At 42.5% G+C, this 13,190-nt stretch overlaps 1 protein-coding gene across 1 annotated transcript; it reads left to right on the top strand.

Moving 5' to 3' along the window:
* The first annotated feature begins 10,324 nt into the window (after window positions 1–10,324).
* LOC140979044 (uncharacterized) lies at window positions 10,325–11,250 on the top strand. The gene is made up of 2 exons (XM_073444398.1): window positions 10,325–10,531; window positions 11,194–11,250. Exons 1-2 carry the CDS (start codon window positions 10,325–10,327, stop codon window positions 11,248–11,250), a joined length of 264 nt encoding a protein of 87 aa, XP_073300499.1.
* The last annotated feature ends 1,940 nt before the right edge of the window (window positions 11,251–13,190 follow it).

Here is a 13,190-nt window from a genome sequence, read left to right as displayed (position 1 = left end):
TCTGATCTCTGGCCCGACCCTGTCTGTCTCGGCCCACTGGAGCTCGACGAACTGCTCCCTGATTTCTTGAACTGCTTCCCCTTCACTTTCAAACTGTCTTTCCTCCCGCTGCTGCTACCACCACTCTCGAATCTGGGAGGTGGTTGCTGATACTGACCCGAGGGCTGGGGTGGTCTAGGAGTCTGAGTGGTATAAGAAGTGCTTCGTTGCCTAAGCAACCCGGCTTCTGCTCCCTTCGCCCTGTTCAAGGCATCAGAAAAATTGTTGGGTCATCCCGTGTTCACCAAGGTGAATATCTCCGGATTCAGGCCATTGATAAACTGATCCGCAACGGCCTCGTCATTCCCAGCAACGTGGGGAGCAAATATGAGCAATGTGGAGAACTTAGCCACATATTCCTCGATGTTCAGCTGTCCCTGTCTCAGGTTGGCAAATTCAGCACCATTGTCTTTTTGGTAGGAGACGGGAAAGAATCGCTGATAGAACTCTGTCTTGAACACCTTCCAAATGACCTCTGTACCACGATGCTCCAAGGCTCTCTTCATGGTAAGCCACCAGTTCTTGGCAACCTCTTGCAGTTGGTGCCCAATAAGTTTAACTCCTCGCTCGTCGGTGTAGTCAAGAGATTCAAATAACATTTCGATGTCATCGAGCCAACTTTCACATTCAACGGAATTTTCTGTACCCTTCAGTGTCGGTAGTCGGAACGACTGAAACCGCTTTAACAAGGTCTCCATCGGTGTAGCGGTCACATCCATCGGATCATTGGATGTACTGCCCTGTTCTGGTGCTCGACCTGCTACTGGTTGCTGTACTCGTCGAGGAGGCATATCTGATTATCAAACGGATTAGTATACAGTCTATACCATCTGTCTCAGTCCTCCTCTGATCATATACCTCTGATCCAGAATCGTTTATGATTCAGTCTTGGCAAGTAGATGCTGTAATCAACTCCGATAACAATACAACATATCATAGGGAAAGCAATAAATCATGCTAGCACAAGCAGAGCAAGGAAGACAAATTCATTCTACCCCCGCTCATTCTATTCTATTTCAATCTAAAGGATCTATCGCTCGGATACCACCTGTTGTGGGGACCCGGGCTCTAACTCGATTATCTTTGGGATTAATTGGATCTTTGCTAGAAAATGTGGGTCAAAATTTTGCTTTTAACATTTATTCAAATGTATATAAACAAGCACAAGACATCATATAAAAATACTGTCATTAACATACTAGTGTTTAGAAATTCAATACATGTCTAGTAAGAAACCACTAGTGATCTTCTACGCCCGTAATCTCCACGCTATCTCGATCTCTCATCTTTGTCTCGACCCTGATCCTGTCCCAACTGTGATCATGCACACATACAGACACAACCACAGCCGGATACTCTGGTGAGAACAAATCCCAGTATAAAACATGGTACACATGCATATACACAATATGATTCATGAAGCATACTATCAGGAATAGAATCAATGGCAATAGGTTCCAAAATCTATGAAACCAAATCAATATCAGCATGCAAATGAAATCGAAATCATATCTCGACTCGACTCGACTCTAACTCTAGGGATCTCGGTGTGAATAAGACGTCACAGTCTGCCACCTACCCTCCCAATCGGGGTGACGGTACGTCTTATTCCTAGACTTCGGTCATGTCTGTATCGAATATCTACAATCGGAGTCAATTCTGCTCCTATGCGTCGATATCACCGAACGTCTTGCTTGGCAAGTCTGCCAATGTCTTTCCTATCTTAAATGCTTGAATATAAATCTATAAAAAAAGCATCAACATATAAAAAGATAACAATCTAGTATGTGATTTTGGGAAACTCAAATCAGATCTAATTCGAGTTATATCTCCCCGAATCCATATGAATTATACCTTTCTTGTCGTAGTCTCGGTTTGAACAAGTCGAAGTCTCGTATTCTTGGTATCGAATCTGTCAAACCCAATCGGAAATGACATATATACAATGCACCATATCAATCTCTAACTTCAAACAATACATATACATATTAATATTCAATCTCGGTACATTTCGACGGCATAACGACGTAATCTTTCGATACCGGTATTGCCAACAACAAACTCAACAACTCATAAGCAAGATCATATCATCCCAATTCTAATTCCAGCATGTCAAAATCTATTCATTTCGATCAATATATGCTGAAATTCATAACAATTGCATACGGTACCATTTCTTCGATCCGGTTGCGAATAAACGTTCCCAATAATCACAAGAACAATTAATAGCAATCAAACTCTGATTTCCCCAACCATCTCAACTTCAAAACATGCTGAAAAGTAATAACACTTACATCCTTTTGAAGCTATTGAAGAGAGGAGCACGAATCTAGTCTTGGATCGAAAATCGGATGGTTGGATTCTTCACAACCAAGTGTTGAAGATGAAAATTCTGAAGGATTTCTCAGATCTCCTCGGATGAAATTCTGAAGAAGAATGACTTTGGTAACCTATATATTGCATATAAAGTACACATGGCTTATTATTTGGTCTGCACGTCTCGCGCATATGCGCGAGGCCTACTGTCTCGGCATATAACAATGTAATCTGCTGACGCATATGCGCGCCCCTTCTCGGCGCATATGCGCCCACTCTCTGGAAATCTCGCGCATATGCGCGCCTCTTGTCGCGCATATGCGCGAGACCTTCGTCTCGGCAACTCTTGGAATCACTAAGCTCGCCCATCCATATGCGCGCCCACCAACCACGCATATGCGCGAGACGTTCTGTCCTCTCACATAATTACAACTCAATAACTCCAATCCAAGTTCGACGTGCTCTATCTATAATCATATCAATGAATCAATAAATAGTCATAGATTAACAGGATAAAAATCTCGGGCATTACAGAGAAAAACTCGGGCGAATGAACTCCTTGTCCAGAAGTTCCTGAATCTGCTTCTTAAGCTCTGCCATCTCAGTTGGTGCTAGTCGGTATGGTGCTTTTGAGATCGGAACCGTGCCTGGCATAAGCTCGATAGAAAACTCCACCTCTCTCTCGGGTGGCATACCAGAGACGTCTTCAGGAAAAACGTCTAAGAAATCTCTAACAATTGGAACATCTGAAGCTGACTGACTGAGTGCCTTGGAGACAGATACAAAGGTCGCTAGAAACGCCCGACACCCTCTATGCATGAGCTTCGTAGCCTTAACATAAGGAATAATGCGCGGTAAGGGAAAGTACCAGTCCGGCTCAAATAAGAACTGTGTCATCCCAGGCGGTCGGACTAGAACAGATCTCCGCTGGAAGTCTATCAACACTCTGTTCCACAATAGCTAATCCATGCCTAATATGATGTCAAACTCTGGCATCGGCAATACGATCAGATCCGCATAAACGAGGTTGCCATGAAGCTCAAGATCTATGTCTCGGATCACATTGGTAAATGTCATCTCCTCTCCAAAAGGCAATGCTACGGAAAATGCGACATCTAGTCCAATAGTCTTGGCCTTGAGGGAATTAGCAATGGTCTCCGAAATAAACGAGTGAGTAGCCCTTGAATCTATCAGGGCTTTGGTAGCTGAGCCAGCTATGAAAATTCTCCCTGAAAGGTTAGAACACTATGCTGAACCCAATAATCACAAGATTTAAGTTTATAGACATGCAACGGCCAAAGTTCTTCTAACTTAAATTCCCCAAAAATAGTACTGAGTAGGGCATTCAATCCTATCGCAACTCTAGGTTCAAAGTCTCAACCCATAACAATAAATCCCAAATAAAAACTCAAAGCTTTTAAGGTACCTGTCATAAGCATGGTCTCCGGGTTCGTCTCCGTGGCATGGGGAGTAAAAACCGTGCCTTGGGTAGGCAGATTCCTCTGAGGGCACTGCAGAAGTAAGTGGTCTGGACTACCACACATATAACACTTCCCTGAACCAAACATACATGCTCCAAGATGGCGGCGTGAGCACTTGGGACAGACTGGGTGCTCAAAGGTCCTTAGGACGGCACGTCTCTGCTGCTGCTGCTGTGGTCCTCCTCTTTTTCTGGGCGGGCCGTGATAAGGCCTCTTATTCTGGTGCTGATGCTGCTGAGGAGGAGGGCGGTGTGGTACCTGGACTGGGCGCTTGCCCTGACGGTCCCTCTCAATGTCACGATGGTCCTGCTCTGCAGCTAGAGCTCTGGAGACGGCGACCTCATAAGTAGTAGGGTCAGACACCCTAACATCACGGCTCAAGATCGGCCGTAGACCCACCAATAAATGCATTAACTTAGCTTTAGCATCGTTCGCAATCAGGGGCACAAAATGACAACCCCTCTCAAACTTACGGATGAACTCCGCAACAGTCAGATCTCCCTGTCTCAGGCTCATGAACTCAGTGGTCAGCCTGGTGCGCACTTCCTCAGTAAAATATTTGGAGTAGAATATCTCCGTGAAGCGTGCCCAACTCAGTGTAGCCAAGTTCAGGGCTACTCATGCTCCTTCCCAGCATAAGCGGGCATCTCCTCCGAATAAGTAGGTGGCACATCGGACTCTGTCTGCATCTCCAAGCTCCATGAACTCGAAGATAACCTCGAGGGACTTGATCCAGCACTCGACAATCATGGGGTCCGTCGTCCCTGAAAACTCCTTAGGACGCATCTTCATGAATTTCTCATAGACAGCCTCGGGCCCTGTCGGCCTGGTCGCCACAGCATGGTTCCCGCAAACTGTGCGAAGAACTGAGTCATCCCAGCTAGCATCTGGGCATTCATGTCTGGTGGAGGTGGTAAGTCCCTCTCCTGCCTCTTGTTCATGCCGTTCTCCTTGCGAGGCTCATCATTTCTAGTGCGCTCGAGAATTCGTCTAGTGGGCATACTGTTCCATACATAACCCATACGTAACCAACATGCATAATTCCATAATTTATTTAAATTTAAATACTGAACAATAAAAATCTAATCGTAAAATAATTCATGAAAACATGCTGTTAAATAATTCATGCTTTGAATAAAATGCGTAAATGTAAAACTTACAGACCGAAGACGTGACTTCATGAACTTCTCGTGGTTAGTAGTAGTACAACCCTTTACAGAACCATTGCTCTGATACCAGCTATAATGGCCCGAAAATTTCGTGTTTGAAAATTTGCGGAAAATCAAAAATTTTCTTTTTAAAAAAATTAAAATGCCTCATTCACGAAATAAACTGATGAATCAGGTTTAATGTTTAAAAATAGCAGCGAAAGAAATTATTGCTCACAAAATAACAAGTAAATTAATCCCACAACTGATAAAAATGTTTGAGCATAAAAACGGCAAGTGCTGTAAATGAGGTCCTCGGATTCTACTACTGCTGACCCAAGCTAGCTCACTGGTCCCCGCCCTCGGCCCCGACATCATCAGCACCTACAACAATCAAGTCTAGTGAGTCTAAAGACTCAGCATGCATATATCGTAAATAACAAGTAACTAAATAATAAAATATCATGCAAGTGAAAATATTGTGTCATGATTACTTATAATACATGCATAACTGAACTAAAAATCATAGTGAAAATGTTTGCTCCTTGGAGCTCTGTAATGAAATAGCATGTAATAATTTTCTGGTGAGATTATGGTCTATGCAAGCGGTCTCTGAACTGAACTAACCGGTAACTGACGACCGGGACCGGTAACTGACGTCCGGGTGAAATAATAATCGTCTGATCAGACTAATGCCACAGTATACTAGGTGGTACAAACTGAACTGACCGGTAACTGGCGACCGGGTGAAGTAATGATCCCATGATAGTAAAGTGACCACAAGCAATATCGCATAAATCTCAAAATGAATATTTTGCACGTAATGTAATTAAATAACATAATAAAATATCCTGAATAATTTTACTGATTGGGTTGGATCGTGTAAGGCCCGAGATTTATCATTTTAATCCGAGATTATTTAATTTATGATTTTGGAATGTTGAGGATTGAAATTGAATTAAAAAAATTGTGAGGACCAAATTGCAAATAGTGAAGTTTCAGGGGCTAAAGTGCAATTAAGTAGATTGAATGGGACACTTGGCTTTCTTATGCAACTTGATATGTCAAATATCATTTCCTTCTTCAGACTCCACCAAGAACCGAACGAATTCCATAGCTATTCTCTCAAATTTTCCTCAAAGCCTAGAAATTTATTGTGCAAGATCCGTTTAACAGAATTTAAATCCGAACACAGTTCTGTGCTCCTCTCGTCACCTACTACACAAGGACGTAAGTTCCATTACTTTCTGATATGGTTTGAAATTTATGTATTGGGAGAATTATAATTTGATCATTAGTATGTGTTCTGGGAATACTAGACATCGTAGAATCGAAGTCAGATCGAAGAACAAGTTGATATTGGAATTGTTATGATTTTCTAATTTTATCGATTGAAATTGAATAGATTTGGATTATGGATTAATTACAGATTGTAACGGATATGGGTTATGGTTTGTAATTGATATATGTTGCTATTGTATTGACGGGGATATCGGGATTGTGCCGTTATGCCGTTGGTTTGCATTAAATTCAGAGTAATCAGATTCAATATTGAATTGGGAATGGAATGGTGATATTATTATTATCGATATGTCATTTCAGATTTACAGAGACAGTCTTGAGTTCAGCACTTATATTGCTTCAGACCGAGACTACGAAAGAAAGGTATAAGTCAATTTCGAACTTGGGAGAATGACTCGAGTTAGATATAACTTGAGTTTCCCTAAACCACATACTTATTGTTATTATATGCATTGATTTGAATTGATATGCTTGTTCTATTGATTTATAGAAAGCATGATTAGACGATTGGTCTTGTGACAGAGGTGCCAGACTGTGATAGAGTAGTCACTGGCCCATTGCACATTGTCACAGAGGAGTTATTGGCGGAGGTGCCAAAGTCTTTGACGGATAGGTCAAGACACTAGATGTTTGGTTTATATCGATGTTTGATTAGGAGTGGATTTACTTCTATTACTGAGATTCGATATAGTATGCCAACGTCTGGAAACCGGGATCCCTAGACTAGGAATGAGTCTAGTCTGAGCTGTAGAGTCACGAGTTATTTACAGTTTTATATCGATTTATGTTTTCAGATTTAATACATGTGATTGATATTTGTTTCATGCTTTTATATCGATTATATGATTGCATGTTTTGTTGATTTATACTGGGATGTATTTCTCACCGGAATTATCCGGCTGTTGTCGTGTTTGTATGTGTGCATGGCAACATGTGGGACATGATCGGGGTCAGGAAGAAGATGAGAGAGATCGTGATTAGAGTGGAGACTTCGGACTTTGATGTAAATAGGGTTTGGAACACTTGACATTTAGTTGTTACACCTTAGTTTGAGTTTGATGTTTGTTGTACAAGACTTGTACTATTATACTGATATGTATAATTAGATTGATTCCATTACGTTCCGCACTATATTAAAAAAAAATTGTAGACCCATATTAATTACATTGATCCAATTATCCCAATGACGATTAAGAAGATGATTAGCTTTCGGGTCCCCACAACAGGTGGTATCAGAGCTGTAGGTTCCAGAACTGTAGGTTCCTTAGACTGAGATAGAAGCTAGTGAGCGGGGTAGATTTAGTTTTCTTCCTTGCTTTTGAATGCTAGCATGTTTTACTGCTTTGAAAGACATGTTACTTGATTTATCTGATTTAATTGGTAATATGTATTGTTTGAGAATAAATCAGAACCGATTCTTGATCAGAGGTAAGATGATCAGAAGAGGACTGAGACAGAATTGTCAGATTTGATTACTAATATTTTTGATAATCAGATATGCCTCCTCGAAGAATCCCACAACAGGGCAGTACCTCTGCAACTCCGATGGATGTGACAGCAACACCGATGGAAACCTTGCTAAAGAGATTTCAGTCATTTCATCCACTGACTCTGAAGGGTACTGAGACTTCAGTTGATTGCGAGAGTTGCCTAGATGATATTGAGATGCTATTTGAGTCTTTGGATTACACTGATGAGCGGAGAGTGAAACTGATTGGGCACCAGTTGCATGATATTGCCAAGAACTGGTGGATTACGACCAAGAGGGCCTTGGAGCAACGAGGTACGCCTATTACCTGGAATGTCTTCAAAATCGAATTCTATCAGAGATTCTTCCCTGTGTCATACAGAAAGGATAAAGGTGCTGAGTTTGCAAATCTGAGACAAGGGCAGTTGAACATTGAGGAATATGTGTCTAAATTCTCTACACTACTAGATTTGCTCCACATGTGTTCGAGAACGACGAAGTTGTTGCTGATCAGTTCATCAATGGCCTGAATCCTGAAATCTTTACACTGGTGAACACTGGACGACCGAACAACTTCGCTGATGCCCTGAACAGAGCAAAGGGAGCCGAAGCTGGTCTGATTAGACAGAAAGGAGCTTCGTACGTCGCACCAGCACCGAGACCACAGCAACCATCCTCAGCTCAGTTTCCACAACCTCCTCCCAGATTTGAGAGTGGCAGTAGCAGCAGTGGAAAGAAAGATCAGTTGAAAGCTCGAGGGAAACAGTTCAAGAGATCTTGAAGCAGTTCATCCAGTTCTAGTGGCTCACGACAGACTGCCCAGAGCCAGAGTTATACCGGAGCTTATTGCAGCACGTGTGGAGGGAGACATTCCACAGAGCAGTGCCGAGGAGTGTTTTGCAGTTGCCGTATTTGCGGACAGCAGGGACATTTTGCTAGAGTATGTCCCCAGAGAGGTTCTCAAGGATCCAAGGGAGCAGAGTCATCTGGATCAGTGGCTCAGACAGGGAGACGACCATCAGCTGTTCATTCTTTCCAGCCCGCACCATCTACCCAGTCACAGCAGAGGCCAGGAGGAAGCCAGACAGTGAGCCAGCCTCCTAGACAGCAGGCCAGGGTATTTGCTTTGACAGAGGAGCAGGCTTAGGAAGCACCAGACGATGTTGTTGCAGGTAACTGTTTTATTTCTGGTTATCCTGCTTATGTATTGATAGATACTGGTGCATCTCATACATTCATATCTGAGCGATTTGTATTGATGCATTCCTTGCCTGTTGAGTCATTATCTACTGTAGTATCTGTCTCTTCACCTTTAGGGAGACGTTTTATATCAGTGATGTAATGCCCGAGATTTAATTACTTTAATCAGAAGTGGATTAATTAACAGCATTGAGGGTATAGGAGCTTGAGTGGGATAGCCGGGAGTCGGTAGAACTCAAAAACAAAAGTTTGTACAGAACCTTTGGCGCCCGAGCGGTAGAAAATGACCGCCCGAGCGCCAATGCATCACAAAAGAAGAACTCAGACAGAACGTCTGGCGCCCGAGCGGCTGAAAGTTACCGCCCGAGCGCCAGAGTAGAACGACTTTAGGGCTTGGACAGAATAGAGGCATTTTGGCCGACTACATGCCCATCTAGTGCAGTGGATTGGTATAAAAGCCTTGACCCTCTTCCGAATTTCTAAATAATCTACTGATCAAAGACTGCAGGGGGGGAATTTTCTAAATTCAGCCACACCACAGTGACCCCCAAAGCCATCTTCTTCTAGTTGCGGGACAAAATCCGACAGCCAATTGCTGGCTCTGAATAACCAGCTCAGCAATAAGCTTAGTTCCTCCATAACATAACAGATCAGGCTTGCGCGCGAGTCGAATGACGTAGATGCACGAGAGTAATTCGCGCCACAACCATTTCCTTTTTATAGGTTCTACGGACCGATGCCCGCTGCTTCATTTGGGAGAAAAGAATCATAGATATGCCGGTCATTAGAAAGAAGAACCGCCATAAAAAGATTCCTCGTGTATCATCTGTAGCAAAACTATGGACGGGAGCTATCAATCCGGACCGTATTGAAAAGGTTCCTGAGACACAGCATGGAAAAGTCACAATATTAAGAAACGATGTCCAAGAATGAAGAAGAGATTAAATTACTTAATGAATACAAGCTGTGGCTAATACCCGAGGCATAAAAGAAGCATTTTCTACGGGATCCCGAAACCACCAGCCACCTTGACCTAATTCATGATGAACCCAACAACTTCTTGGCAAAATGCCTAAGGTTAAAAACCAGCGACATGTCAAGATCAAAATTTGAATTCGTTCCTGGTCCTGTTCAGAGACCACTGTGTTCGCGCCGTCGGTCCAACAAAGAGGCACAGTAGTGGTATCTTTATTTTCATTACGAACGACATGCTTCGCTTGCTCCCTCCCCGTGTCCACTAGCGCTAGTGTCCATAGCGAAGATAAGTCGAAAAAACTCCATCGAAGCAGCATAAGCAGGCTTCTATTGCTAGGTTACAATAAAGCAGGATAGCATCAAAGCCCATAGCACTGGCGACGTCTCCGGCATAAATGCAAGGAGGATATATAGCCTATAGAGGATTTTGTGGAACAGGATTTGATTCTGCAAGTGGTTCGGTACGAACGAAGAAATTTCGAACAAAAGGGTCGGAACTCGCTGATAGGAAAGGAGAGAAAAACAAAGCAATGCCAAGGTCAATCCGCTGTTCATCGATAAACGAAGCTCTCTCTTTATCATCTCATGCTAGATGCAACAAAGTATGAGTCCTTTTTCCTTCTCCCGAACCACGGGAGCGCCTAGCGCCCAGAGGGGCAAAGCTCATTTTCCTTTCAGGGAAAAGCGGCGCATAAAAAAAGGCTGGTCCGTCAAAAGTCTGGTTCTTTCACGAACGAAGTTAAGAATCAACAAGGGTTTGTAGAACGAAGTGAGTGTAAAACTTGGTCTACGCAGTGTTTTTGTTTGTAACGAGGGAAAGATAGAATGGAGTTCTTCACGAAGTTTGAAACAAAGGAATAAAAAATAGTTTCTCTATGGCCTCCTCGTTTTGAGATATTATTGCTTTTGGGTCGACCCCGGTAACAAAGAATGAATCCATAAATACTTAGGATCCGACACCATGATAAAATAATACCCTCATTATTAGACCATGTCCCTGAGATTTGATAAAAGAAAGGCGCAGTAGCAGTTAATACGTTGTAATTGGATAACTTATTTGGAATATGACGGAACGAAAGACCAAGGAAAGAAAGAATAATACACCAAAATGCAAGTGCTGCCAAACACTAGTGGATGTTTCTTGTTGTAAGTGAATGCAACGAAAAGACTCGGAAATAACGAACAATGAAACAATTCATATATTGACATTTCGTGCTCATTTAAAAAATTCTGCTTTCTTATTCTTATCATCCGGTAATCACAGGTCGATGCACAAGAAAGGTGGCAGGATTCGAACCTATGGCCGGCGGGCCCGTCCTGAGAAGAGCTCGTAGTTGCTTGCAATTCGATTGTTGTCAACTTGAGCACGTAATCTATGACCCCTTCTAAATGCAGGTCTCCGTAAAAGTGATCTCAAGTTCACAAATTCATTATATAAAGATATAAAAATGATCTCTTTCGCTACTTCCACGACCCTCGGTATCACAGGCCTTCAAGCCGAGGTTTTTTCGAACGTTTTTGCGACTTCGGGCTTTCCTTCTTTTGAAGAGAAGGCTACAAAAGCGGAAGAAAATGATTTAAGTTGTGCCACTTCTTTTCTCTCTAAAAAGATTGTTCCGTTCTTCTCGATCCAGTTCAATGGATGAATTCCTTCACCCCTAGTGGGTAATCTAGAACAACCATCCTTTCCGCTAGCCCCCATTTCGGTTTTCACCTCTATTTTTATTCTTCTTGTAGGCTCTATTCGAATCCCAGAGAAGCGATTGGATCGAAAAAGGCTGTGTGTGCTTATTAACGGTAATGGCGGATCTCTTCTATACTCTATTCCGGCTCGGTTAGGCTAGACTTAGACTTCATATGTAGGGCTGTAGTTGGTACCTAAGCTTATCTATAGCCATAGGCTGTAGGGTAAAATATCTTTAATTTTGGTTACGAACCTGGACACACAAATCCATCTAATCCATTGAGAAAACCCAAAACCAAGGCGGGCTTTTCTCGGTAATATAGGTTTGTCAAAGAGCTCCACTTTGAGATAGCGAACGCCCTTACTTTGGCACCTTTTGGCTCTAAGGTTGAAAAAAGAACGAGAACTTCGGAGAAGTCCTCATGTTATGTAATCGATAGCTATAGAATGGGGAGAAGGCTAATTGAGCCTAAAGAGAAAACATCGTTTAAGAACATGGTTTCAACAAAAGACGAAGATGGGAGAAGAAGGTTGAAACCTAAGATCAAATCCTTGATTTCATGATAAACAAGGAGAAATTAGTCATGAGGGTTTGATATCGCAAATCTTGTGAGATCCCGGCTAGCCATTGGACGAGCAAAAGTCCTATTTTGACGGAAGTGGAACCTTGCCTAATCCAGTCTCGATTCAATCTGCTCCAAAAGCGAGAACTCTGCAAAAGGAAACCCGTCGACTAAAAACTTCGCTCTTTTTTCTCCTTGAACAAATAGGTCCTTCGGTTGCAGGCTGCACATTTGCCTTATCCTTTCCTGGTGCCAAAGTAGTGGGGATCTTGAGGCATCGTCTTCAGAAGGTTGTTTTAAACCGGAAAAGACTTTTCTGCTCTTTTCGCAGCCCGGACTTACACTCTGGAGCGTTGAGTCGTCAGTAGAAGACTCTAGCCCAGGCCTTTTCTTTTATCTTTCCTTAGTGTAATGCCCGAATTTTAAAAAAAATAAAATTGTGGCAATAGTTGTGATGGTTTATGGCTTTACGTTATGGTATGAATGGTAATGAATGTTATAGAATGGAATAGATAATGGATGTGTAGAATCAAAGGTTGAATTTGAGCTAAATACGTAATGGAAGTGCAGAAACGGTATAAAAAATATGGTAGTAGTTGTGGTTTTTAGCATAATGTTTTGTATATTGATCCAATTGATGTGAGGCCACTTTTATTAAAAATATAAGACATAAGGCTATAACTTTCTTATTTTGAGTTTTGGTCAAATCATTAGGGAAGACGAGCCAAAAGCGGCCCGAAGTGTGTCGTGCGTATCGTCGTTCCTACAATGACACATGTTGGGAGATTGAGCATAACTTTTTACTCAAAGCTCCAAATGACATGAGACTAATTGAAGATGCAAGCCAAGACATAGGGCTACAACTTTGTAGTTTACCAGTTTCGCAAATTCCGAAGTTAAAAATACGTTCTTGGCAGAATACCGCGCGCCCCTGCGCAGGATCCGGCGCGATGGCGCGCCCAGTGCTGAAATTTTGGGTGTTGGGCAGTATGGTGCGTGCCTCTGTGCCAAAAC

Source organism: Primulina huaijiensis, chromosome 6 (genome assembly GCF_012295235.1).
Source record: "Primulina huaijiensis isolate GDHJ02 chromosome 6, ASM1229523v2, whole genome shotgun sequence".
Lineage (NCBI taxonomy): Eukaryota > Viridiplantae > Streptophyta > Magnoliopsida > Lamiales > Gesneriaceae > Primulina > Primulina huaijiensis.
The sequence above is the reverse complement of the archived record's forward strand: the minus strand, read 5'-3'. Positions and strand labels throughout refer to the sequence as shown.

What these genes read in the sequence shown, in the direction of transcription:
- LOC140979044 (XM_073444398.1), top strand. Translation starts at nt 10,325, where the DNA reads ATGCAAGGAGGATATATAGCCTATAGAGGATTTTGTGGAACAGGATTT. An exon ending in CTCATGCTAGATGCAACAAA is followed by an intron (nt 10,532 to 11,193) that starts GTATGAGTCCTT and finishes CGGTAATCACAG; the next exon opens with GTCGATGCACAAGAAAGGTG.